The sequence below is a fragment of the Apodemus sylvaticus genome, chromosome 1 (genome assembly GCF_947179515.1).
Source record: "Apodemus sylvaticus chromosome 1, mApoSyl1.1, whole genome shotgun sequence".
NCBI classification, from domain to species: domain Eukaryota; kingdom Metazoa; phylum Chordata; class Mammalia; order Rodentia; family Muridae; genus Apodemus; species Apodemus sylvaticus.
In genome coordinates this window covers 193,157,809-193,183,999 of record NC_067472.1, presented here as the reverse complement: position 1 = coordinate 193,183,999, position 26,191 = coordinate 193,157,809, and the positions used below count along the sequence as shown (strand labels likewise).

Genomic DNA, 26,191 nt, shown 5'->3' with positions numbered 1-26,191 from the left:
TTTCATGAATTTATTGTTTCTAATGGCTGAATAGTACTCCATTATGTATATGTACCATATTTTCTGCATCCAATCCTCTGTTGAGGGACATCTGTGTTCTTTCCAGCTTCTGGCTATTATAAATAGGGCTGCTATGAGCATAGAGCATGTAGCCTTATTACATGCTGGGGAATCCTCTGGGTATAAGCCCAGGAGTGGTATACTGGGGTCCTCTGGAAGTATCATTCCCAGTTTTCTGAGGAACTGCCATGCTGACTTACACAGCGATAGTACCAGCTTGCAAACCTACCAGCAGTGGAGGACTGTTCCTCTTTCTCCACATCCTTTCCACCACCTGTTTTCTCCTAAATGTTTGATCTTAGTCATTCTTACTGGTATGAGGTGAAATCTCAGGGATGTTTTGATTTGCTTTTCCCTGATGACTAAAGATGTTGAACATTTATTTAGGTGCTTCTCAGCCAATAAATATTCCTCATGTAAAAATTCTTTGTTTTTCTCTGTACCCCACGTTTTAAGGGGGATATTTGGATCTCTGGAATCTACCTTTTGAGTTCTTTGTATGTCTTGCATATAAGCCTTCTGTCAGATTTAGGGTTGGTGAATATCGTTTCTCAATCTTTTGATTGACGTTTTGTCCTTTTGACAGTGTCCTTTGCCTTACAGAAACTTTGTAATTTTATGAGGTCCCATTTCTCAATTCTTGATCTTAGAGCATAAGCTATTGGTGTTCTGTTCAGAAACATTTCCCATGTGCCCATGTCCTCAAGCGTCTTCCTCAGTTTCTTTTCTATTAGTTTCAGTGTGTCAGGTTTTATGTGTAGGTTCTTGATCTACTTGGAGTTGAGCTTGGTACAAGGAGATAAGAATGGATCAATTCACATTCTTCTGCATGCTTACCTCCAATTGAAACAGCACCATTTGTTGAAAAGGCTATCTTTTTCCCACTGGATGTTTTCAGATATTTGTCAAAGATTAAGTAACTATAGGTATGTGGGTTCATTTTGGCGTCTTCAATTCAATTCCATTAATCTATTTGCCTGCCAATGTACCAATACCAAGCAGGTTTTAGCCAATTGCTCTGTAGTACTGCTTGAGGTCAGGCATACTGATTCCCCCAGAAGTTCTATTACTGTTGAGAATAGCTTTAGCTACCCTGAGTTTTTTGTTATTCCAGCTGAATTTGAGAATTGCTCTTTCTAATTCTATGAAAAAAAGGAGTTGGGATTTTGATGAGGATTACATTGAATCTGTAGGTGGCTTTTAGCCATTTTACTATATTAATCCTGCCAATTCAGGAACATGGAAGATGTTTCCATCTTCTGAGGTCTTCTTTGATTTCTTTCTTCAATGACTTGAAGTTCCTGTCGTATAGATATTTCACTTGTTTGGTTAGAGTCACCCAAGATACTTTATATTGTTTGTGGCTATTGTGAAGGGTGTCATTTCCCTAATTTCTTTCTCAGCCTGTTTATCCTTTGAGTATAGGAAGGCCACTGATGTCTTTGAATAAATTTTGTAACCAGCCACTTTGCTGAAGATGTTTATCAGCTGTAGGATTTCTCTGGTGGAGTTTTTGGGTCACTTAACTATACTATCATATCATCTGCAAATAGTGATAGTTTGATTTCCTCCTTTTCAATTTGTATTCCTTTGACCTCCTTGTCTTGTCTAATTGCTCTAGCTAGAACTTCAAGTACTATATTGTATAAAAATGGAGAGAGAGGGCAGCCTAAATTAGTCCCTGATTTTAGCGGGAGTGCTTGAGTTTTCTCTCCATTTACTTTGATGTTGGCTACTGGTTTGCTGTATATTGCTTTTACTATGTTTAGCTATGGGCCTGGAATTCCTGTTCTTTCCAAAACCTTTAACATGAAAGGATGCTGAATTTTGTCAAGTGCTTTTTCAGCATCTAATGAAATGGCCATGTGGTATTTTTCTTTGAATTTGTTTATGTAGTGGATTACATTGATGGATTTCCGTATATTGAACTATCTCTGCATCACTGGTTTGGAGCCTACTTGATTATGGCGAATGATTGCTTTGATGTGTTCTTGTATTCAGTGGACAAGAATTTTATTGAATATTTTTACATCGATATTCATAAGGGAAATTGGTCTAAGGATCTCTTTTTTGTTGGATCTTTGTGTGGTTTCGGTATCAGTGAAATTGTGGCTTCATAGATTAAGTTGGGTAATGTTCCTTCTGTTTCTATTTTGTGGAATAGTTTGAGGAGTATTGACATTAGGGCTCCTTTGAATGTCTGATAGAATTCTGCACTAAAGCCATCTCTGGTCCTGTGCTTTTTTTGGTTGGGAGACTGTCAATGAACACTTCTATTTCTTTAGAGGTTATGGGACCATTTAGATGGTCAATCTGATCCTGATTAAATTTTGGTAATTAATATCTCCCTAGTAAATTATCCATTTCATCCAAATTTTCCAATATTGTTGAGTATAGGCTTTCATAGTAAGACATGATATTTTTTTGGATTCCCTCTGTTTCTGTTGTTATTTCAGCCTTTTCATTTTTGATTTTGTTAATTTGGGTACTGTCTCTGTACCCTCTGGTTAGTCTGGCTAAAGGCTTATCTATCTTGCTGATTTTCTCAAAGAACCAGCTCCTAATTTTGTTGATTCTTTGTATAGTTCTTTTTGTTTCAACTTAGTTGATTTTAGCCCTGAGTTTCATGATTTCCTGCCGTCTACTCCTCTTGGGTGTGTTTGCTTCTTTTTGTTCTAAAACTTTCAGGTGTTCTGTTAAACTGCTAGGGTATGGTCTCCCCAACTTCTTTTTGCAGGCACTCAGAGCTATGAGTTTTCCTCTTAGCACTATTTTCATTGTGTCCCATAATTTGGGGTATGTTGTGCCTTCATTTTGACTAAATTCTTAAAGGTCTTTGATCTCTTTCCTTATTTCTCCCTTGAACAAGCTATCATTAAGTAGAGAATTGTTCAGCTTCCATGTGTATGTGGGTTTTTTGTTGTTTTTGTTGCTATTGAAGACGACCCTCAGTTCATAGTGATCTGATAGGAAGTATGGTATTAGTTTGATGGTCTTATATCTGTTGAGATCTGTTTTGTGGTCAGTTTTATCAATTATATGGTCAATTTTGGAGAAGGTATCATGAGGTGCTGAAAAGAAGATATAATCTTTTCATTTAGGATGAAATGTTCTACAGATATCTATTAAGTCCATTTGGTCCAAGAATTCTGTTAGTGTCACTGTGACTCCATTTAGTTTGTGTTCCCCTGATCTATCCATTGAAGAGAGTAGGGTGTTTATCTCCCCCACAATTATTGTATGGGGTGCAATGTATGCTTTAAGCTTTAGTAAGATTTCCTTTACAAATTCAGGTGCCCCTGTATTTGGGACATATATATTCAAAATTGAGAGTTCTTCCTGAAAGATATTTCCTTTGATGAGTATAAAGTGGCCTTCTGTATCTTTTTTGATAACTTTTGGTTGAAAGTCTATCTGATATTAGAATGGCTACTCCAGCTTGTTTTCTGGGACCATTTACTTCGAGAACTATTTTCCAGCCTTTTACTCTTAGGTTGTATTTGTCTTTGGCACTGAAATGCATTTCCTGTATACAGCAAAATGTTGGGTCTTGTTTAAGAATTCAGTTTGCTAGTCTATGTCTTTTTATTGGGGAATTGAGTCCATTGATGTTAAGACATATTAAGGAATAGTGATTGTTGCTTTCTGCTGTTTTTGATGCAATTTTTATGTTTGTGTGGTTATCCTCTTTTGGGTTTGTTGAAAGGAAATTACTTGCTTGCTTTTTCTTGTGTGTAGTTTCCCCCGATTTGATGGAGTTTTCCATTCATTATCCTTTGAAGTGCTGGATTTGTGGAAAGATACTGTGTAAATTTGTTTTTGTCATGAAAAACCTTGGTTTGTCTATTTTTGGTAACTGAGATATTTGTTGGATATAGTAGTTTGGGTTGGCACTTGTTTTCTTTTAGGGTCTGCCTGACTTCTGCCCAGGCTCTTCTGGCTTTCATGGACTCTGGTAAGAAATGCAGTGTACCTCTGTTATGGCTGTACCACCCTGAACAAGCCCGATCTTGTCTGACCTCAGAAGCTAAGCATGGTTGGGCCTGGTTAGAACTTGGTTGGTAGTATCTCTTTCTTTAGGTTAAGGAAGTTTTCTTCTATGATTTTGTTGAAGATATTTGCTGGTAATTTATATTGGGAATCTGCTTTCTTCTGTACCTATTACTTTAGATTTGATCTTCTCCTGAAGTACTAAGTTTCCTGGATATGTTTTCAGTTAGGATTTTTTGGCATTTCACATTTTCTTTGACAGTTGTGTCAATAATTTTTATGGTATCTTCTCTACCTTAGATTCTCTCTTCTATTTCTTGCATATTTTTAGTGATGCTTGCATCTATGACTAATGATCTTTATTAGGTTTTCTATCTCCAGAGTTGTCTCCCTTTATGATTTCTGTATTATTTCTATTTCCATTTTTAGATCCTGGATGGTTTTGTTCAATTCCTTCATCTGTTTGGTTGTGTTTTCCTGTAATTCTTTAAGGAGTTTTGTGTTTCCTATTCAATGTCTTCTACCTGATTACCTGTATTCTGCTGTATTTCTTTAAGGGAGTTATTTATATCCTTCTTAAGTCCTCTATCAGCATCATGAGATGTGATTTTTAAATCCACATGTTGGTTTTCTGGTGTGTTGTGTTATCGAGAACTTGCTGTGATGGGAGCACTGGGTTCTGATCATGCTAAGTAGCCTTGGTTTCTGTTGGTAAAGCTCTTTTTCTTCCTTTTCACTATCTGGTTATCTCTGGTCTTAATTGGTCTTGCTATCTCTGGCTTGAGCTTGTTCTTCCTGTGGGCATGTGAGCCTGTTTTAGAACTCCTGGAGGACCAGCTTACTCCTGGCACGTCCTGTGTACAACAAGCTGTTGAATAGCCCCAGTTCCTGGATATAGATGCTGACCAGTGGGATCCTCGTCCAGCTGCTTCACTGTTCCAATGTCCTGTGAGCTCCTCTGTGGTCTTGCTCAGGACAGTTATTGTAGAGAATGTGGAAAGCTCACCTCCAAGCCTGGGAGTGAAAACTCTCCAGTGAGAGCATCAATCTCCTTGCAGGAGCCATGCTCAGAAATTTATCACATTTTAAAAGCATCCATTCCTATTGATGCTGCCTATACATTCTGGGGGGCATGAATATTCAGTGTAGTTGGCTAAACACTCATAAAGTAGTCTGACTCTATTCAGGAAGCTAAGAGTCACTAATAGTTCCTCAAAGTTGGCACAATATGACCAACCTCTTGCTCCATGCTGGGAGTTAGTCTGGCTTAAATTTGTATAGATCTTGCACATAGTGTCGCAAGTGCTGAGTTCATAATTCCAACTGCCATGAAGTGTCCAGAAAACATTGTTTGGTAAAGTCATCAACTACCACTGCCTCTATAACATGTCCTATCAACATATCCTATCCACATCCAAAAAATAAAATCCATGAAATTTGGAGAAAAAGGTTTAATATAGAAGTCCCATTTAGTGCTCACCACTCCAGAGTCCCTTATTGTGTGCACCTTTAAGAGCTGTGGCTCTTTGAATTAATCACTGTTCACTACATAGAAAAGCTTTTCTGATGTTGGGTGACATCGAGAAACCACTCAAGGACTTTTTAAAAACTCTTGAAATAAATAGGACTTAGGTTTTGATACTGGGGACTTCAGAATTAAAGTGGATTAGCACCACATATTAATTAGTTCTTCCTAAAATATCTTCTTTGAGAATTTAATTTAGAAAAGCATTAGATCTTCCTATGTCATTTGTTTGTGCTTGATTTATTTTTATAATTTTTGTGTATTTTATGTAATATTTCCATTCTTTGATACTGTAAAAACTAAATATAGTATGACATGTTGTTCTAGATTTGCAAATGTGTACTCAAACACACTATACACTGCACAATATATAGATAACCCAACTTAACCTTTTTGAAAATAAATACAATCCTTTGGGGCTATTTTGTGATGCTCCTATGTGCATGGAATTGGGGACATCCATGCAGCCATTAGAAACCTAAGAGTGGTACTAAACCAAAAGGTGTGGAAGCTTTTCTCATCTAGCTGTGATCAACTGCAAATATATCTTCAATGAGGAATAGGGACTCAGGATAACTTCCCCATTCATCCTGAAATGTTAACAGGCATTATGCAGTTTTTCTACAGGCAGCGATTGATGATATGAAAACACTTGTACAACTGCTAAATCATGTTCAGAGGACAATATTCATAGAGGACAATTTCAAAGCACTTCACCAATACTCTAGCCTTTCCTTTCTACTTCCTGTTCCATGATATTCCCTGAGCCTTCAGTAGGGGATGATAGAAATCATATCAATGACTGAGCTCTCACAGTAAGGCTGCACATTTTGATCACCTATGAGTCTGAATTAACTAAAGCCAGCTGCAAAAAATAATATCCAACAAAGGTTAAATAAGGGCACAGATTCATGGGTGTGAATACAAATATTTAGAAGGTAGTTTGACAATATGACTATTAAGTAAAATTATGGTAGGAAACCTAGTTTGGAAATATCACAACCCCAACCATGGGTTTATTACCAGGATTATAGTACCAGGCATGAATTACCTCCAAAGGATCAAGCCTCAAGTCTAATCAGATAAGATTTAAGTAACCATGTAACAATTGTGTCATTATTGTACTACAAGAAACGTCTGGTACGGAAATCTGTACAGTAACATGTGAGATCAATGCAGGATAAAAGCATTACATGCAAAAATCAGGGACTGAAATTTGAAAAAATAAGAAAAGGATACCCCACATAGAATTGCAGGCATACGTATGCAAAGTAGAGTGATCTAGTTCAAATTCCTCTGCCTCTTATATTTCACACTTGGAAGGGCCCTCATAATAAACAGATCTACTTCCAATAAATATAAGGTTATTCTAAAACCTCACAAACTCTCTCTCTCTCTCTCTCTCTCTCTCTCTCTCTCTCTCTCACACACACACACACACACACACACACACACACACACACACACACTTAAACACATTCACACACACACAAGGGCATTATTCCACTCACTCAATTTGTTGGTATTATCATTATTGATATCACATATTCTTGATTCATACCTCCATTAGATTTCAGCCGATAGTTTGCTGTATTGAAGGGAATCTTTCAACCCAATACCACACAAAATACTATTTCCCATATCTGTCATCAAATATTTCTGATTTCCTAGTACACCTTAGCATGAGGCTCATACTTAAAGAAATCTCCCCCCCCCCCCGGATTCCCATATTGGTGTGATAGATTTCCCCCCAGCACATATCTCTGTCCTTGAAACTTGGTTGTAGGATCTCCTCATGGTATCAGTGGTAATTCTGTGTGGTAGTGAATTTGTTAATGAGCTTGATTTAATCAATTCTCTATTTGTATATTTGCCTCAAACATCATATTTAATGCTATGAATACAGACTAGTTAGACATTTCTGAGTGAAGTTTTCTGATGCTGCTTTCAGAAAGTGAAGAATTTTATGCAGACCCTGTGTTAGTGCTTTGTAATTGATACTTCACTTCTCCCTGCACACAGTCGTATACGGATCATGGTTTGAGCACGTCCGTGGCTGGCTGTCCATGAGAGAATGTGACAACTTTTTGGTACTGTACTATGAAGACATGAAAAAGGTGAGCATCACTCTTACAGTCACCACTCAGTCAAGAATTGAACCCTGGAATTGAGGAATGTTACTGAGGACTGTAAATTTTTTTCTTGTTTGTTTTGGTTCTCTTTTTTTGGCTTTTTTTAAAAATTTGATATATTTTTATTTACATTTCAAATGATTTCCCCTTTCTGGTCCCCCACTCCCTGAAAGTCACATAAGCCCCCTTTCCTCCCCTTGTTCTCCCATCCACCCCTTCCCACTTCCCTGTTCTGGTATTGCCCTATACTGCTGCACTGAGTCTTTCCAAAACCAGGGGCCACTCCTCCATTCTCCTTGTACCTCATTTGATGTGTGGATTATGTTTTGGGTATTCCAATTTTCCAGGGTAATATCCACTTATTAGTGAGTGCATTGATCTTTTGAGACTGTGTTACCTCACTTAGTATGATGTTCTCCAGCTCCATCCATTTGTCTAAGAATTTCATTAATTCATTGTTTCTAATGGCTGAATAGTACTCCATTGTGTATATATACCAAATTTTTTGCATCCATTAACTAAAATACTTTCTAATGTGAATGTATATTGATCATATTCACCCTCTCTTTGAGGCCTACCAGAACTTCTATGCTTCCTTACTCACCAAACTTGGAAGTTTTTCCTCAAAAATAATATAATCCCATAACATGCCTCCCAAATCAAGGAAAGAAAATAGAATGGAATGCAATATAAAATAATGTGCTGGATAGTTGTGTGTCAACCTGTAACAAGCTAGAATCACTTGAGTGGAGGGAACTTTAATTATGGAAATGCCTCCATAAAGTCAGGCTGTACGGAAACTTGCAAGGCCCTTTCTTAATCATTGATTCATGGTAGAGGAAACATTTCCTTATGGGAATTGCCATCCTTGACTTCTATAAGGAAGCAGGCTGCATTTTTACATGGAGAACAAGACAGTAAGCAGCATGCCTCTATTTCCACAGCATCAGCACTAGCCACTATGTTCCTGTGCTATTTAACTTCTCCTGACTTCCTCAAAGTGTGAACAATGCTGTATAAGTGTAAGCCAAATAATGTGTGAGAAAGCAAAAATTATCACATCAAAGTTAGACGAGTCAAACGAACAAAAGGAAAAGAATCCAACTGAAAGCCTGAGGAGCATAACTCACTCACTCACTCATGAATCTCATGACAACACTAAACTGGAGGCATTGATATAGACGCAGAGGATATGACAAATAACCACGCAAGCTCTGATCATGCTGCTTCATTTTCTGAGGGTTCATATCAGCTGGTGCTCTCAGTTTCCTCTTGCTTTTAATGTCCTTCAGCCGCTTCTTCGGCAGGGTACACTGAGCTCTGAAAGGAGTGATTTGATGGAGACATCCATTAAGTATAGTACATCTCTATAATATATGGCTGAAAGTTTCTACATTTGTCCCCATCTGCCGCAAGAGGAAGATTCTCTGATGATGTGTAAACATTGCACTGTTCTCTGCATGTAGCAGAATATAATTAGGAGTCATTTTACCACTATTTTTTTCTTTGTATGCCAATTATTTGGTTTCCCCATAGGCACCCGAGCTATTAAGTCTCAGGTCCTTGTTCACCAAAGCAGTTTAAGATGTTGGCTCCATCTCATGCAATAGGACTTAAGTCAAATAATTTATTGGATTATTATTCCCATAAGCTTTGAGCAGCCAGTGACCTAATTTATCTCACAAATAGTAAACCACTATAAACAGAAAGACTTGTGTCTAGCTTGCTGTTTACATTTCTCTTTGTGGCACATGCAGAGTGCCTTTCTGTAATAAGGCACTAGGATGCATGCATGTAGGTTCTCTGTAGGGACCAGCTTGTCATCTTCACATTCAGTAATTTGTATAGGTATTGCCTTCAGCAATGGGTGCTTGCTGTCAGTTTGTGGAGAACAACTTATACTCTTAGGAAGAGTCTGAGTTATTTGATAGGGATACTCATGTGGTCCATTTGGCCAACTCAATTAAATGTAATCTAATCCTAGTACTGGAATTTTTCATTTTTTCTTTGTGACATGAGATACCCATTATTTGGTGATTTCACTTTGATCACCTCCATATATGAAAAAAATGGAAGTTTCTGTTGTACTAGCTTTCAATACTACTTCTCACCTACGTCTTAATTTCACCTGTCTTTCCCTGTACTCCCTTCAATAACCCCCCTCCCTTCCCCTTTCCTACTTGATTCCCCAATCCTAGAGCTTGGACATCCTTTCATAATTTGTCCTATAGATTTAATGTTTTGATTATTATGTGCTCAGAGGACTTTCTTTTCTGTTTCAAACTACTTTGTGTTCTATATGCTTCATGAACTTTGATAGGCATATCTTTTTATGTTAGTATTTTTCTATGATTTTTTTAAAAATATTTTCGGTGTTTTGACCTGGGTTTCCTCTTTTTCTTCTATGCCTATTATTCATTGACCTGGCCCTTTCATTCTTGTGACCCCGATTTTCTGAATTTTATGGGCCAAAGTTTTTTCTATAAAGTTTTCTTTTATTTATTTATTTCTTCTATCATATCTTCAACAACTAAAGGTTTATAAATATTTTACTTGTTGGTGAATTTTACTTCTGAGATACCTTTTTGAGTTCCTAAAATTTTCCATTTGAGATTTCCTTCAATTTGTATTTCTAAATTTAGAATCAACTATAAATTGATTCTATTTTTACTCAGATGTAAGTCCGTTTAATTCATTTCTTTCCACTGTTTCTTTGTGATCTCATACATTTGTTTAAGCGAAATATCCATTTCCGTTAAAATAAAACTATCATATTCATACAAGCTGTATTCAGGATTTTTTCCTTGTGCCTCAGCTATTGTGAAATATGCAGGACCTGCAGTATCATGATTGCTGAGCTGTAGTGGTGACATATTTTATTTGTGTTTTTACATTGGCATTTAGACATCTTAGATTAGGAAGATAATAATTCTAGGTGGGTGCTGATATTTGGTCTTGTCTTTATTGGGTGGGAGTTTTGTTCCAAGGCTTCTGTTTCACTCTGGTTATTAGAAGAATGAGGTGGCTCTATGTAGCCTGTAAGAATTACATTGGGGTACCTGGTAAGATGTGTTTATGGTTTGAGGACCTGAGAGTCAAGAATAGAGAGTGGCCTCAGCAGAGGGATTTCACAAGAAGGAGGAAATCAGGATGTTCCACCCAGATCTACTTAGTCAATCTCCTGGAAATGGGGCCAGATCGTAAAGAGAGGCCACATCAGAATTATTAATAAAAAGGTGGGGTGAGACTTATGGATTGTATTTGAAGAATGGAGGGAGAGATAAAGATCTGATGGTGTAACAAAATTGATTCTTCTCATAATGTGCTGTGGCTTCCTCATGAATGCATTCTGGAATTAATGGCTGGGAAAAAGCAACACACCCCACAAAGTTTGGTGTCCTGATATAGAGATATGTATAAGACTTGGATTTTGAGACACATTGGGAAAGGTGAACATCTATCTGCTATTACTCTATATGTTTCCCTGGACAGAGTAGTCTGTGAGTTCCCATGGACTGCTGAATGTGGGATCTGGGATAATAAAATAAGTGGAGGTAGAAATTTAAGAAGGGAAAGATCTTTGAATCCATTAGAGAAGGGAAGTGCTGACATGGGTTTGTACTGCAGAGAAAAGGATGAGACTTGATTATGGGATCTGGAAAAGCAGAGGGAAAGGTGATGATCTGCTATTAATGTACTGCTGACCTTAAGGGATGGAGAAAAATACTTATTTGTAAAATTAAAGTGCAACTAAACAAAAACTGAAAGATGACATTATTTATAAAACATTTGAGCTCTTAACGTTTTATCTCAGTAAATAGAACATGTAAAAAAAACTTTCATCACATTCTTTTTCCCCTACATACAATCTTTACTTAGTCATCATGAAATTCAGTTTTCCCTAGAAAGGGTCACTAATTAATTATCTGCTGCATGTTAGTGCAGACTCCCATAATTCTTCTTTCTGAGCATTTAACCCATTCTTTTCTGTTATTGACATGATTCTTTACCTTCATATGAAATATTAATTAGAACTGTGATAAATATGCAAAAGAATGTTTTAAACCCATAAAATCTCATGGCCCCAGGTGAATGACTAGGATTTAAAGCACAATTTTTGATGATCTAAGATTGTGCATTTAATGACTATCTTCTAAGATTAAACTAACAGTGGTAGTAAAAAGATATTATTGCAACAGTTGGAGATCTGAGACAGAAAAAAATATGAATGTGATACCCAGTTAAGCTGCAACCTGAGATGCTTACTCAAAACAAAATCTCTCAGAAGTACCACCATGTAATAAATAGTGACAGCATTTTTATGAAACTGTCAGAAAGCTGTATTGTTCTCAAAAAGGCTAAATAAACAGTATTATCTAGCACAAAAATTAATATGTTGAGGTCTTTGTGCACATTCCTTCATTCTCCTTGATCATTGTCTAGCAGAATTGCTATAAGTTTCTTTAAACATCACAGGGCACATTAGGAGTGGTTGTACATACTTTCAATGACAGCACTTGTAAGGAAAAAGCCAGATAGATGGATCTTGGATCTCTGTGAGCTTGAGGTATATTGGTCTCCAAAGCAACTTCCATCAACAAAGACAAAACTCAATAGTGAGGCAAAGTTTTAACACATTAATCTTCAATTCTATCATAAAATGTTTCTATATCATTTTTCAATTAATTTAGCAGTTTTCTTTCTTTTATTTTTTGGTTTTTTTGGATTTTGGTTTTTTTTTCGAGACAGGGTTTCTCTGTATAGCCCTGACTGTCCTGGAACTCACTCTGTAGACCAGGCTGGCCTTGAACTCAGAAATCTTCCTGTCTCTGCCTCCCAGAGTGCTGGGATTACAGGCGTGTGCCACCACTGCCAGGCCTCAGCAGTTTGCTTAATGTCTACCACTTTACTCATTCATTGTTCATGAATTGTGAATTGTACCATGTTTTTATATATCTCTTCTATTTTATCAGAAGTATTATCCATGTAAATATTCAATTTAATCATAAAATATTTTTACTTCCTTTTTAAATAAAAAAACATAATTTTCAAAAAAGAAAAGAAAAAAGAAAAAATCTATTAAATTCAGTGTATCTTGTTTTATGTGGAAGTCATTGATCTACTTGGACTTTAGCTTTGTATAGGGAGATAAGAATGGATCAATTTGAATCCTTCTACATTTTGACTGCCAGTTGACTCGGCACCATTTGTCGAAAATGCTGTCTTTTTTCCACTGGATGGTTTTAGCTCCTTTGTCAAAGATCAAGTGACCATATGTGGGAGGGTTCATTTCGTGGTCTTCAATTCTATTCCATTGTTCTACCTGCCAGTCCCTGTGGCAACATCATGCAGTTTTTTATCACTATTGCTCTGTAGTATAGCTTGAGGTCAGGGATGTTGATTCCACAAGAAGTTCTTTTATTATTACGTATACATTTTGCTATCCTGGGTTTTTTGTTATTCTAGATAAATTTGGAAATTGCTCATTCTGACTCTATGAAGAATTGAGTTCAAATTTTGATAGGGATTGCAGTGAATCTCTAGATTACTTTAGGCAAGATGGTCATTTTTACTATATTTTCCCTACCAATCTATGGGCATGAGAGAACTTTTCATCTTCTGAAATCTTTTTTTTTTCAGAGACAGGGTTTCTTTGTACAGCCCTGGCTGTCCTGGGACTCACTTTAAGACCAAGATGTCTCAGACTCAGAAATCTGCCTGCATTTCCCTCCCAAGTGCTGGAATTAAAAGTATGCACCACCACCACCCGGCTTTCTGAGATCTTCTTTAATTTCTTTCTTCAGAAACTTCAAATTCTTTTTTTTAACATTCACAACATCTGTTTATTATGTGAGATGCTTTTGCTCAGAGGATTCCTTCACAGCCAAAGAGTTACAAGTTAGAACAACAAAAATAACCACAAAAGCATTATCAACAATAATTTTGTTGCTGGACAGAATCTATGTTCTCTTTTGAAGGAATGTGGAAATTATCAGAAATTTGAGATGGCAAAAGTCATAGAGAGCTGTTCCTGGAGTTTAATTGGTTGTTCTCATAGTACTTGGGAGATTGACATGTTGACAGTTTGCAGTCAGAGGAAATTGAGATCATAGCATTTCAGAGGAAATTAAACCCTGGCTAAATTTAACGGGAGGTCATTTGTGTGATATTGTGGCCAAAAATCTTTTCTCCTTGGCTTTCACCCCGAAATATTAAGTGGGGTAAAATTTAAAAATAATGATCTGATTTCAATATTTTACTTGTATTTATAAGTATTTCTTCATTTTCCCCACTTGTTTATTTATTATTTAATTTTTTCATTTAATTTACACTTTGTCCCATCTCTCCATTCCACCATACACCGTCCTTCATCCATAACTCTTTTTATCTCTACAAGGAGCGTGGGTTCCACAGGAGTATCAAACAACCACGGCATTTCAACTTTCTGCATGGTTAGGCATATCTCTCTTACTGAGGTCAGAAAGGGAAATTCTTGTCATACAGATCTTTCACTTGCTTGATTAGAGTCACATCGAGGTTTTTATATTATTCGTGGCTATTGTGAAGGATGTCATTTCACTAAATTCTTTCTCAGCCTTTTTATACTTTAAGAATAGCAAGGCTACTTATTTGTTTGAGTTCATTTTTATATCCATCCACTTTGCTGAACTTGTTTATCAGGTTTATGAGTTTTCTGGTGGAATTTTTAGGGGTATTTAAGTATACTATCATATCAAATAGTGAAAATAGTGATAGTTTGACTTCTTCCTTTCCAATTAGAAACCTTTGACCTTCTATTATTGCCTAATTGTTCTGGCTAGGACATTGAGTACTATATTCAACAGGTAGGGAGAGAGTAGACAGCCTTATCTAGTCCCTGATTTCAGTGGAATTGCTTCAAGTTTCTCTCCATTTAGTTTGATGTTGGTTACTGGTTTGCTTTATATTGCTTTTATGAACCTGGAGCACATGGACCCAGGGGAAATTTTGCTAAATAGAACACCAATATCTTTTGCTCTAAGATTAAGAATTGACAAATGGGACCTCATAAAATTGCAAAGTTTTGTAAGGTAAAGGACACTGCTAATAGGATAAAACACCCACCAACAGATTGTGAAAAGATCTTTACCAATGCTACTTCCAGTAGAGGGCTAATATTCAATATATAGAAAGAACTCCAGAAGTTAGACTCCAGAGAACCAAATAACCCTATTAAAAATGGGTACAGAGCTAAACAAAAAATTCTCAACTGAGGAGTAACGGATGGTTCAGAAACACCTAAAGAAATGTTCAACTTTCTTAATAATCAGGGAAATGTAAATCAAAACAAGCCTGATATTCTACCTCACACCAGTCAGAATGGCCAAGATCAAAACATGAGGGAACAGCCGGGCAGTGGTGGCACATGCCTTTAATCCCAGCACTTGGGAGGCAGAAGCAGGCAGATTTCTGAGCTGGTCTACAGAGTGAGTTCACACACATAAACCCTGTCTTGAAAAACCAAAATTAATTAATTAACTAATTAATTAATTAATTAACTCAGGGGATAGCAAATTCTGGAAAGGATGTGAAAAAAGATGAACACTCTTCCATTGCTGGTGGGACTGCAAGCTGGTAAAACCTTTCTGGCAATCATTTTGGGGAGTTCCTCAGAAAATTGGATATAGCACTACCTGAGTACCCAGCTATACCACTCCTGGGCATATACCCAGAAGATACTCCAACATGTAATAAAGACACATGCTCCACTATGTTCAAAGCAGCTTTATTTATAATAGCTAGAAGCAGGAATGAAACCAGAAGTTACTCAACAGATGCATGGATACAGAAAATTTGGTACATTTACACAAGGAGTACTATTCAGCCATTAAAAAACAATGAATTCATGAAACTCTTAAGCAAATGGATGGAGCTAGAAACTATCATCCTGAGAGAGGTAACCCAATCACAAAAGAAAACACGTGGTATGCAATTGCTGATAAGTGGATATTAGCCTAAAAGCTCAGGATACCAAAGATACAACCCACAGACCACATGAAGTCCAAGATGAAGACAAAAGTGTGGATACTTTGATCCTTATTGGGAAGTGGATTAAAACATCCATGGCTCACAGCCAACCAATAGAATGAGAATAGGTTCTCCAGTGGAGCAGCTCAAGAGAGGACCCAAATTGCTGAAGAGGTTTGCAGCTCTGCAGAAGGAACAATAATACATACCAACCAGTACCTACACCAGTCATAGGGACTTAACCATGAACCAAAGAGTAAACATGGAGGGACCCACTGATAAAGCTAAATATATAGAAGATAACCATTTCAGACATCAATGAGAGGAGATGGTACTGTGAAGGCTCGAATCTATGATACACTGTCTCTAATATTTTCTCCACCCTGAAATGAAGCCACAGACTCTGTCTTTTCAGGACCAGAGATCAGTCATATGGCAAGCCCAAACAATATATAAATGTATGTGTGAGCCCTTGCACCATTGTTCTATTGCCTTTTCTTGTCCAAACCCCATCATTCTCTCTTGTTTTCTGGTGCCTTTTCTGCATATCCCTTTCCTCATCCCCGATCTACAAACCCCTTCTTTGTTCTGTTCTCTCAGAGATCTAGGTTTATCATCCTCACTTCTGTTTCATCTTCTTTTAGGATACAAAGGGAACCATAAAGAAGATCTGTGACTTCCTAGGAAAAAAATTAGGGCCAGATGAAATGGAACTGGTACTCAAGTACAGCTCCTTCCAAGCCATGAAAGAAAACGACATGTCCAATTTTAGTCTCGTCAAGAATGATTTCATTACTAATGGCTTGAACCTTATGAGAAAAGGTAAAGAGATTGTCTACCTCCAGAATATGTCAGAACATGTGAAAGAGTTGTGGTGCCAATGAATCTCTAAGAGGTTGTTGGCAATACAGTGAGACTCAGTGTTCATCACTGATAGTGTCTCACAGACGTTAGAGGGGAAACTTTTTATGGACAAGATGTGGGCTTCAGACACTCTGAAAAGTTGATTTATTCTGAGAGATATTTTGGTATTTGAGATGGTCATATCCAATAACTTCAATGAAAAAAATGGGAAAATAGTCATGTTACTATAAGGCATAGTAAAGTTCCCTGTAACATAATCGTCAACTCTAAAATATAAAAAAGTGTATTGCAGTAGTATCAAAGATATATCTTCGATGATAACCATACAACCATAAAAATTACATTAACATCTGGGAAAGATGCTGAACAGGCCAAGAGTAGACCGCCAAAAGGACTAGAAAATTCTCTAGGTTTAAAATCAGATGATACTTGTCAAGGTAAAAAAGTATGTGCACATAAATCTATGTCATTAAATATTTAAAGAAATGAAGTAGCTCTGTTAATAGCAAAAGAATAAGGACATGACAAGGAACAGTTTTAGCAGAAACATATCAAAGCAGATGGAATAGAATTTAAACAAAATTCTATAAGGACAATTATTATTTCGGCTTTTGCAGTTAGATTATTCTAGTACGAGACCACATTTAGTTTGAATCTCTTCCAAATATACATACTATTTGTCATGTTTATGTTACTTTAGTTTCATGACCCCTCTCTTCTTTCAGAATTATAGCTCCTAGAAGAGGAGTTTTGATCCTCTCCATTCCAGTGTCACCTCTCTAATCTGGAATCAGATTGTCTGTGTGGTTTCATGAATGTACAGTTAAGGAATGACTTTGCCAAAATGAATCAGACCTTGTACCTCACACAGATCTGATTAGGTAATGATATGTTAGATGGAACGTAGAGGGGAAGAAAAAAGGTGTCAGTCATCAGATATTTAACAATTACTAAAAACATAGATATAAATGAATGAAATCAAGATTTATGGGTTTAATTTCCTTTTACAAATAATTAAAACGTTTCACACTTATGTTCCTACCTCCTCAGCTCCAGAGTGTGAGATTTAGATAGTAACAATATAAAGATATCAGGAGTTTTCACAGATGAAATGAAGTCAAAGTAGTTACCAGATTGCATTTAATCCAATACTCTTAGTATCCTCATAATAGGAAATTTTGACACAGATATAAGCATGATATGTCACCAATCACCAAAAGAAATTTGGTATTTATACACTAAAGATCAAGGCATCTGGAATAATTTACTGCGGTTTCCAGATGCCCTCAGACTCTTGCTCTCCAGATTCTGTTTGGAGACTTATTTCTCTGCACTAGAAATGAAGGTCTCACATAAGAAAAGTGGTCTGTTCTTAGATTTCCTATAATGAATTAGAATTTGGCAGAGGCAAAAAAGTATGTGAACATAAAAGTATGTCATTAAATACTTAAAGGAATGAAGTAGCCCTGTTAATAGCAAAAGAATAATGACATGACAAGCAACAGTTTTAGCAGAAAGTTATCAGAGCAGATGCAATAGAATTTAAACAAAATTCTATGAGGACAACTGTTTCTGCTTTTGCAGTAAGATTATTCGAGTATGAGACCACATTTATCTTGCATCCCTTCCAAATACATATACTAGTTGTCATGTAGCATAAATAATAGGAGAAATACCTACTTACATACTTACACACATACATACAGTAATTATATTCTAATTCTGTCATAATACTTGATCAGACTTCATTAGTCTTTTATAATTTAATTATCCAACTGATTATATGTAGCATATGGTTTTTGCATTTGAAGATAACATTCAGTCATGGGGATTATTTTTGTTATATGAGTATGGCACATATCTAGTAAGTCATGTGACTCTGGAAACCTGATCACTGTGGGGCAACACCAACTTCATTACCCACTTGCTTCACTACTTCATTATAGAGGGTGATAAAATGGATATGTGTGGAAACAATTTTGAAAGGAAAAGTATATGAAGATAATATTTTTCTTCTCAATTCCTCTATCAGATTGGTGACATTTTTAATTATAAATGATAAGAAAATCAAAGAAAAAGGCTAAAACCAATTTCATTATTTACCAATAAATAACTGAATTTCCCAAATCATAAAGCTTAAAAAGCTATATTAAGTGTTAGGCTTGCCTTATCCAGGAGGAATTCATTACACCTATTTTCCCATATCCTTTAATGGTTCTTCTCTTGAAACACAAGTAAAATATCTTTTACTGCCCCTGGAGAACTGCTCTGTCAGCTTTACCCCAGAGACACAATCAGTCCAATCGGTAAGATGACTCTGGATTTAACCTCCAAGTAATAGTTTTCCAAATGCAATTGTAGTCATTTGTAATTCCACAGTTAGATACTGCAGGAAATGTATCTGTTCACCCCCATTCAGCCACTGTTTGGTTGACAGGAAATTTATAAATGCAATTCCACAATCAAGACATTTGTAGAAAATATCTTCTGGCAAACCTCAAAAGTCCCAGCCCTCATTACTTCACAGTGTATGTTTACTGGTCACAGTACTTGGGTCATTAATCATTTTAACTGGTATTTTCAGAAGATATTAATCAGAGACACAAAGGGGAAATGACCTAAGGACAGAGGAAGAAGCGGGCCATCTGCAGGCCAAAAAACAAACAAAAAGAGAGAGAGAGAGAGAGAGAGAGAGAGAGAGAGAGAGAGAGAGAGAGAGAGAGAGAGAGAGAGAAAAGAAAAGGAAAAAAAACAGAAAAAAAAATCTAGACAACTCCCTGGTGTGAGACCTCCAGTATTAAGAACTATGAGGAAGTTCCTTTTCTTTCTTTTTTTAATTTTTTTCTATTTTGATGGTTGTTTTCTATATTTACATTCCAAATCTTATGCTATTTCCAGGTCTCCCCACAGAAAACCCCTAATTCTATCCCCCCTCTCCTGCCTCCTGGAGGGTTCTCCCCCACCCTCCCCTGACTTCCAACTCTGGCATTCCCATACACTCCCATATAAACACCACTTGTTAAGGTTATCATACCATCTGACACACAAGAGATTGGAAAGACTTTTGGAAAGTAGGAATGAAAATAAATGTACTTCTACAAGGTGCACAGAATTTTGGCAAAGATGAATTAGAACTCCATTTCTATACTTCCAAAGATGTGGTTTTCTCAGAAGTACTGATTTATTTCATTGATAAGACATTTCAAATTTGTTGAGTATCTTATAGTACAAGCTCTATCTTTTTTTGCTTATCAGGATCCAGGTTTGCTGTGTAAAACAATAAGAAAACATGTTCCAATAATGAAGAAAATAAGGAACCTGAGAGTAGCAATGGATATTAATAGATACCCATATTATTAGACACTTTTATATTTATATCAATTAATGTTGTATTATTTGAATATACCGTATCAGTGGTTTATATTTTTATGAATTCTCAAAATTTTCTTTAATGTAGACCTGGTGGAATTAAAATTAACTCATGTGATGGTATAGAAAGTACGTTATGTGATTTTAAAAAAGCATGACTTCTATTGACAATCTTTTCGGATTCAAATACACATCCATCACTATCACACTGGGTAACATCTCAAAGACTAATTTTTCACCATCAGCAAAATAGAAGTCATGCCTCTACATTTCTCACATATTCATTCACAAATACTTAAGAAAATATCCAACACTCAGTATACCCTACAAGTCTCGCACTCTTTGCAAAATGAAACATTTAGTAAATTCAGAAACACTTTCTTTTTAAATATTTTAGATGCATATTCTGTGTGTATATTCAAAGCAGAAATGCATGGAACACTTGGCAATGCCACAGCTAGGACATAAAGCAAGGATGGCACCAGCTGAGAGGTAAATGGAGGAAAGATATAAAGAGAAGTTTACAGTGTCATTAATAAGGAGACAAAGAGCAAGATGTAATTATATGAAAAATATTATTCCTCTCCCGTATAGGAAGACACAACACATCATGAACAGTTGGACAATTTCTAAGGCTCAAACTAAAGACAATCTGGAATGGAGTGGTGAAAACCAATGTATGGTCAGAGGATACAGTGCTACAAAGGACAGGAGCTGATATTATATAGATCTTCATTCATCACAAAACACTATGACTGAGTGAAAGAGAAGTCCTGCAATGTTCTCAGCTGGGAGTGATTGGTTCCCTTATATCTACTGGGAAGATCAAGACACTTGAAATGCTGCTCATAACTGGTATATCTGCAGCACTCAAGTGAACCCACATATAAACATAAGAAAAAACTATTTTAAGATACAATTAAAAGTTGCTAGCCTACTGGGAAGAACTTCTATAAGTAAACACTAAAATGTAGACAGAACAATTGAAGTTTGTTTGGATCATTGCTATTGATAAACACTGTTGACTTGGTTAGCATGATGGGAACAGGTTTGATGGAAAGCAGCAATAATCTAGATATATAAAAAGTCAAGCCAGTGTTGCTGCTGTCAGACTGTGTCATATAGGTAGAGAGAGGAAAAGATGGGACATAATTTCCACAGAGGGAGAAGTCTGTATATAAAATTTCAGGGCTTAATGAGGTTTATGCACAAAGTGGTAGTTTGATTTACTAACTGTGTTCTAAGAGCATTTGATGACATGAGCTAGAGCAGTGTTATGACCATTATTAAGTCACCTATGTAGCTGCTTCACGTTTTCTAGGTACAACTGGGGACTGGAAGAATCACTTCACGGTGGCCCAAGCTGAACTCTTTGATAAAGTATTCCAGGAAAAAATGGCTGGTTTCCCTCCAGGGATGTTCCCATGGGAATAAGTTTTCAAACCTTTTAAATATATGAATTCTGATGTTTATTGTTCCTATTTTTCAGTATCTGTGTAACTGAGTGTGGTTATAGAACAAATCCTATTGTAGAATTGTGATGGTGATTTTTTAAAAACATAGTGTTACTCAGGTGGTGGTTGTGGTAGTGGTGGTGGTGTGTATACATTTCTGTTTGTAGTGCCTTCAGAGGGCTGAAGAGTGTATTGATTCTGATGTATATGCATTTGCATGTAGCTGTAAACTTTCTGCCTTGGGTCCTAGGAACTGATCTTAGGACCTCTACCTAATCAATGCAGCACTATTAATCTCTCCAATTTTAGAGTCATTCAGCCTAGAATCATGGAGTCCTGAGTCATCAAATATTTGCTGCTTTTATAACTGTTTTGTTGTGTATTGTCAGCAAATTCCAATTTACTTAAAAGAATTCCAGCTTTAAAACATTTTATTTTCATTTAAATTAGTTGTTTATTTTGGGGATTTTATTAACTGAGATTGGACATGGCAAAAGTTTCTGAATTTAATGCCATGGAAATAAATATTACTCAGTAGTTTTGTACTCATCATACTTTGCAAGAATACCAGCTTGATTATTTGCTGAAGAAGCATGGATGTATATGCTTTTAATGGATAATTTCTTAATTTGCATTTCAAATGTTTCCCCTTTCCAGGTGTCCCCTTTAGAATTCCTCTAATCCATACCTCTCCCCATGCCTCTACAAGGGTGCTCCCACACCCACACACCCACACCTCTCTCCCTGCCCTGGCATTCCACTACCTTGGTGCATGGAACACTTTCAGGCCTAAGGGCCTATCATCCTACTGATTCCAACAAGGCCATCTTCTGCCACATATGGAACTTGAGCCATGGGTCCTTCTGTGTGTACTCTTTGGTTGGTGGTCCAGTCCCCAGGAGCTCCAGGGGTGTCTTTCCTGTTGACTCTTTGGCTCCCTACATGGAGCCGAAAACCACCCTCAGCATTTACAGTGCCTTCTAGAATTCCTCCATCAGGGACCCATATACACTCACTGAAAATTGGATATTAGCTCATAATCTTGAAATACGCCTTGTAGTGGCATGGGGAGAGGTATAGATTAGAGGGATTTTAAGGGGACACCTGGAAGGGGAACTGAGCCAGTGCTCAGTCCAATGGCTGACTGCAAGCATCTGCCTCTGTATTTGTCACACTCTGTTGAAGCCTTTCAGAAGACCGCCATATCAGACTCCTGTCAGCAAGCACTTTCCTACATCCACAATAGTTCCTGGTTTGGAGACTGTATATGGGATGACTAATATCCACTGATCAGTGAGTTCATACCATGTGTATTCTTTTGTGACTGACTTATCTCACTCAGGATGATATTTTCTAGATACATTCATTTGTTCATGAATTTCATGAAGCCATTGTTTTTAATAGATGTGTAGTATTAAATTGTGAAAATGTACCACATATTCAGTATCCATGACTCTCTTGATATTTTCTATATTTACATTTGAAATGTTATGCTCTTTCCTCATTTCCCCATCATAACCTCCCTATCCCATCCCCCCCACCCATGTCACTATCCCACCCACTCCCACTACACTGTCCTGGTATTCTCCTACATTCGGGCAACAAGCCTTCACAGACCAAGGGTGTCTCCTCCCATTGATATCCAACAAGGCCATCCTCTGCTACATATGCAGCTGGACCCATGGTTACTCTTTGGTTAGTAGTTTAACACTTGGGAGCTCTGGAGGTACTTGTTGCTTCATATTGTTATTCGTCCTATGGGGCTGCAAACCCATTAAGCTCCTTGGGTCCTTTCTCTAGCTCCCCCATTGCGGACTCTGTGCTCAGTCCAATTGTTGGTTGAGATCATCCACCTCTGTATTTGTCAGGAACTGGCAGAGCCTTTCAGGAGACAGCTATATCAGGTTCCTGTCAGCAAGAACTTCGTGGCACCCACAATAGTGTCTGGAATTGCTAACTCTATATAGGATATATTCCCAGGTTGGGCCGTATCTATACTGCCTTTCCTTCAGTCCCTGCTCCATACTTTCTCTCTGTTTCACTGACCATTAGAATTTTGTTTCGCCATATAAGAAGAACCAAAGTATCCACAATTTGTTCTTCCTTGTTCTTGAGCTTCATGTGAATTATATCCTGGGTATACCAAGATTCTGAGCTAATATCCAATTTTCAGTGAGTGTATATCATGTGTGTTCTTCTATGTTTAGATTATGTCATTCAGCATGATATTTTCTAGTTCCAGCCATTTTCCCTAGAATTTCATGAATTCATCAGGTTTTTTAAATTGGAATTTTTTTATTGAAAAATGAAGTAAAAACATTTTATGATAAAATTGAAGATGTACATGTAAAATGTTTTTGACAAAATTGGAAAAACATAATGAAAAACATGTTAAAATTGACAATTTTCATGACAATTAAAGAGTAAAATGGTATATATGAAAATATTGCTAAATTAATTGAAAAGGGAAGTAGAATCATGTTGTTATAGAATTAAAGATTTATGTGGAATATTTCTGATAAAATTGTAGAAAAATATAGAATAATATGTTAAAATAAAGATTATCATGGAAAATTACACAGATTAAATGGTAGGTATAAAACATTTCTAAGTTGATTGACAGTGGAATTATAAAAGTTTTCTCAGAAAATTGAAGATTTACATGGAAATATTCCAGATAAAATTGGGGAAATATATAAAAAAATGTTGAAATTGACTATTTTATGGAAAATTATACAGATAAAATGGTAAGCATAAAATATTTCTAAGTTGATTGAAAGTAGAATTATAAACATTTTCTAATAAACTAGCAATTTGCCTAAGAATTTCATGAATTGGTAGTATTTAATAGATGAGTAGTAATTGTTTGTGTAAATGTGCCACATTTTTCAGTATCCATTCCACTTTTGTAGGACATCTAGGATCTTTCCAGCTTCTGGCTATTATAAATAAGGCTGCTATGAATATAGTGGAGCATGTGTTCTAATTACATGTTGGAGCATGTTTTGTGTACATGTCCAGTAGTTATATAGGTGTATCCTTAGGTAATGCTATGTCAAATTTTCTGAGGAACCTCCAGACTGATTTCCAGACCTGTTGTAAAAGTTTGTAATCCCACCAATAGACAAGGAGGGTTCCTCTTTCTGACATCCTCACCAGCATCTGCTGACACCTGAGTTTTTGTGCTTAGCCATTGTGACTGGTATGAGGTGGAAACTCAGGATTGTTTTGATTTGCATTTCCATGACGACTAAGGATGTGGAACATTTTTTCAGGTGCTTCTCAGCCATTTGGTATTCCTCAGTTGAGAATTCTTCATTTAGCATTGTATCCCACCTTTTTTTTGTCTTTTTTTTTATTCGATATATTTTTTATTTAGATTTCAAATGATTTCCCCGTTTCTAGCCCCCCACTCCCCGAAAGTCCCATAAACCCCCTTTTCTCCCCCTTTCCTCCCACCCACCCCTTCCCACTTCCCCGTTCTGGTTTTGCCCTATACTTCTTCACTGAGTCTTTCTAGAACAAGGGGCCACTCCTCCTTTCTTCCTGTACCTCATTTGATGTATGAATTATGTATGGGGTATTCCAGTTTTCTAGGTTAATATCCACTTATTAGTGAGTGCATACCATGATTCACCTTTTGAGTCTGGGTTACCTCACTTAGTATGATGTTTTCTAGCTCCATCCATTTGCCTAAGAATTTCATGAATTCATTGTTTCTAATGGCTGAATAGTACTCCATTGTGTAGATATACCACATTTTTTGAATCCACTCTTCTGTTGAGGGATACCTGGGTTCTTTCCAGCATCTGGCAATTATAAATAGGGCTGCTATGAACATAGTAGAGCATGTATCCTTATTACATGGTGGGGAATCCTCTGGGTATATGCCCAGGAGTGGTATAGCAGGATCTTCTGGAAGTGAGGTGCCCAGTTTTCGGAGGAACCGCCAGACTGATTTCCAGAGTGGTTGTACCAATTTGCAACCCCACCAGCAGTGGAGGAGTGTTCCTCTTTCTCCACATCCTCTCCAACACCTGCTGTCTCCTGAATTTTTAATCTTAGCCATTCTGACCGGTGTAAGGTGAAATCTCAGGGTTGTATTGATTTGCATTTCCATAATGACTAATGAAGTTGAGCATTTTTTAAGATGCTTCTCCACCATCCGAAGTTCTTCAGGTGAGAATTCCCTGTTTAACTCTGTACCCCATTTTTAATAGGGTTGTTTGGTTTTCTGGAGTCTAACTTATTAAGTTCTTTATATATATTGGATATTAGCCCTCTATCTGATGTAGGATTGGTGAAGATCTTTTCCCAATTTGTTGGTTGCCGATTTGTCCTTTTGATGGTGTCCTTTGCCGTACAGAAACTTTGTAATTTTATGAGGTCCCATTTCTCAATTCTTGATCTTAGGGCATACGCTATTGGTGTTCTGTTCAGAAACTTTCTCCCTGTACCAATGTCCTCAAGGGTCTTCCCCAGTTTCTTTTCTATTAGCTTCAGAGTGTCTGGCTTTATGTGGAGGTCCTTGATCCATTTGGATTTGAGCTTAGTACAAGGCGATAAAGATGGATCAATTCACATTCTTCTGCATGCTGACCTCCAGTTGAACCAGCTCCATTTGTTGAAAAGGCTATCTTTTTTCCATTGGATGTTTTCAGGCCCTTTGTCGAGGATCAAGTGGACATAGGTGTGTGGATTCATTTCTGGATCTTCAGTTCTGGTCCATTGATCCGCCTGCCTGTCACTGTACCAATACCATGCAGTTTTTAACACTATTGCTCTGTAGT

At 36.9% G+C, this 26,191-nt stretch overlaps 1 protein-coding gene across 2 annotated transcripts in view; it reads left to right on the top strand.

The window, feature by feature from the left end:
• LOC127674815 (probable alcohol sulfotransferase) overlaps nucleotides 1-21,381 on the top strand; it is a 49,770-nt gene extending 28,389 nt beyond the window's left edge. The window contains exons 4-6 of one of the 2 annotated variants that reach the window (XM_052170560.1): nucleotides 7,598-7,692; nucleotides 16,359-16,536; nucleotides 21,269-21,381. In XM_052170560.1, coding sequence (XP_052026520.1) covers nucleotides 7,598-7,692; nucleotides 16,359-16,536; nucleotides 21,269-21,381 — 386 coding nt within the window. The remainder of the gene's footprint in view (nucleotides 1-7,597; nucleotides 7,693-16,358; nucleotides 16,537-21,268) is intronic. The other variant, XM_052170568.1, reaches the window with a different exon arrangement.
• The last annotated feature ends 4,810 nt before the right edge of the window (nucleotides 21,382-26,191 follow it).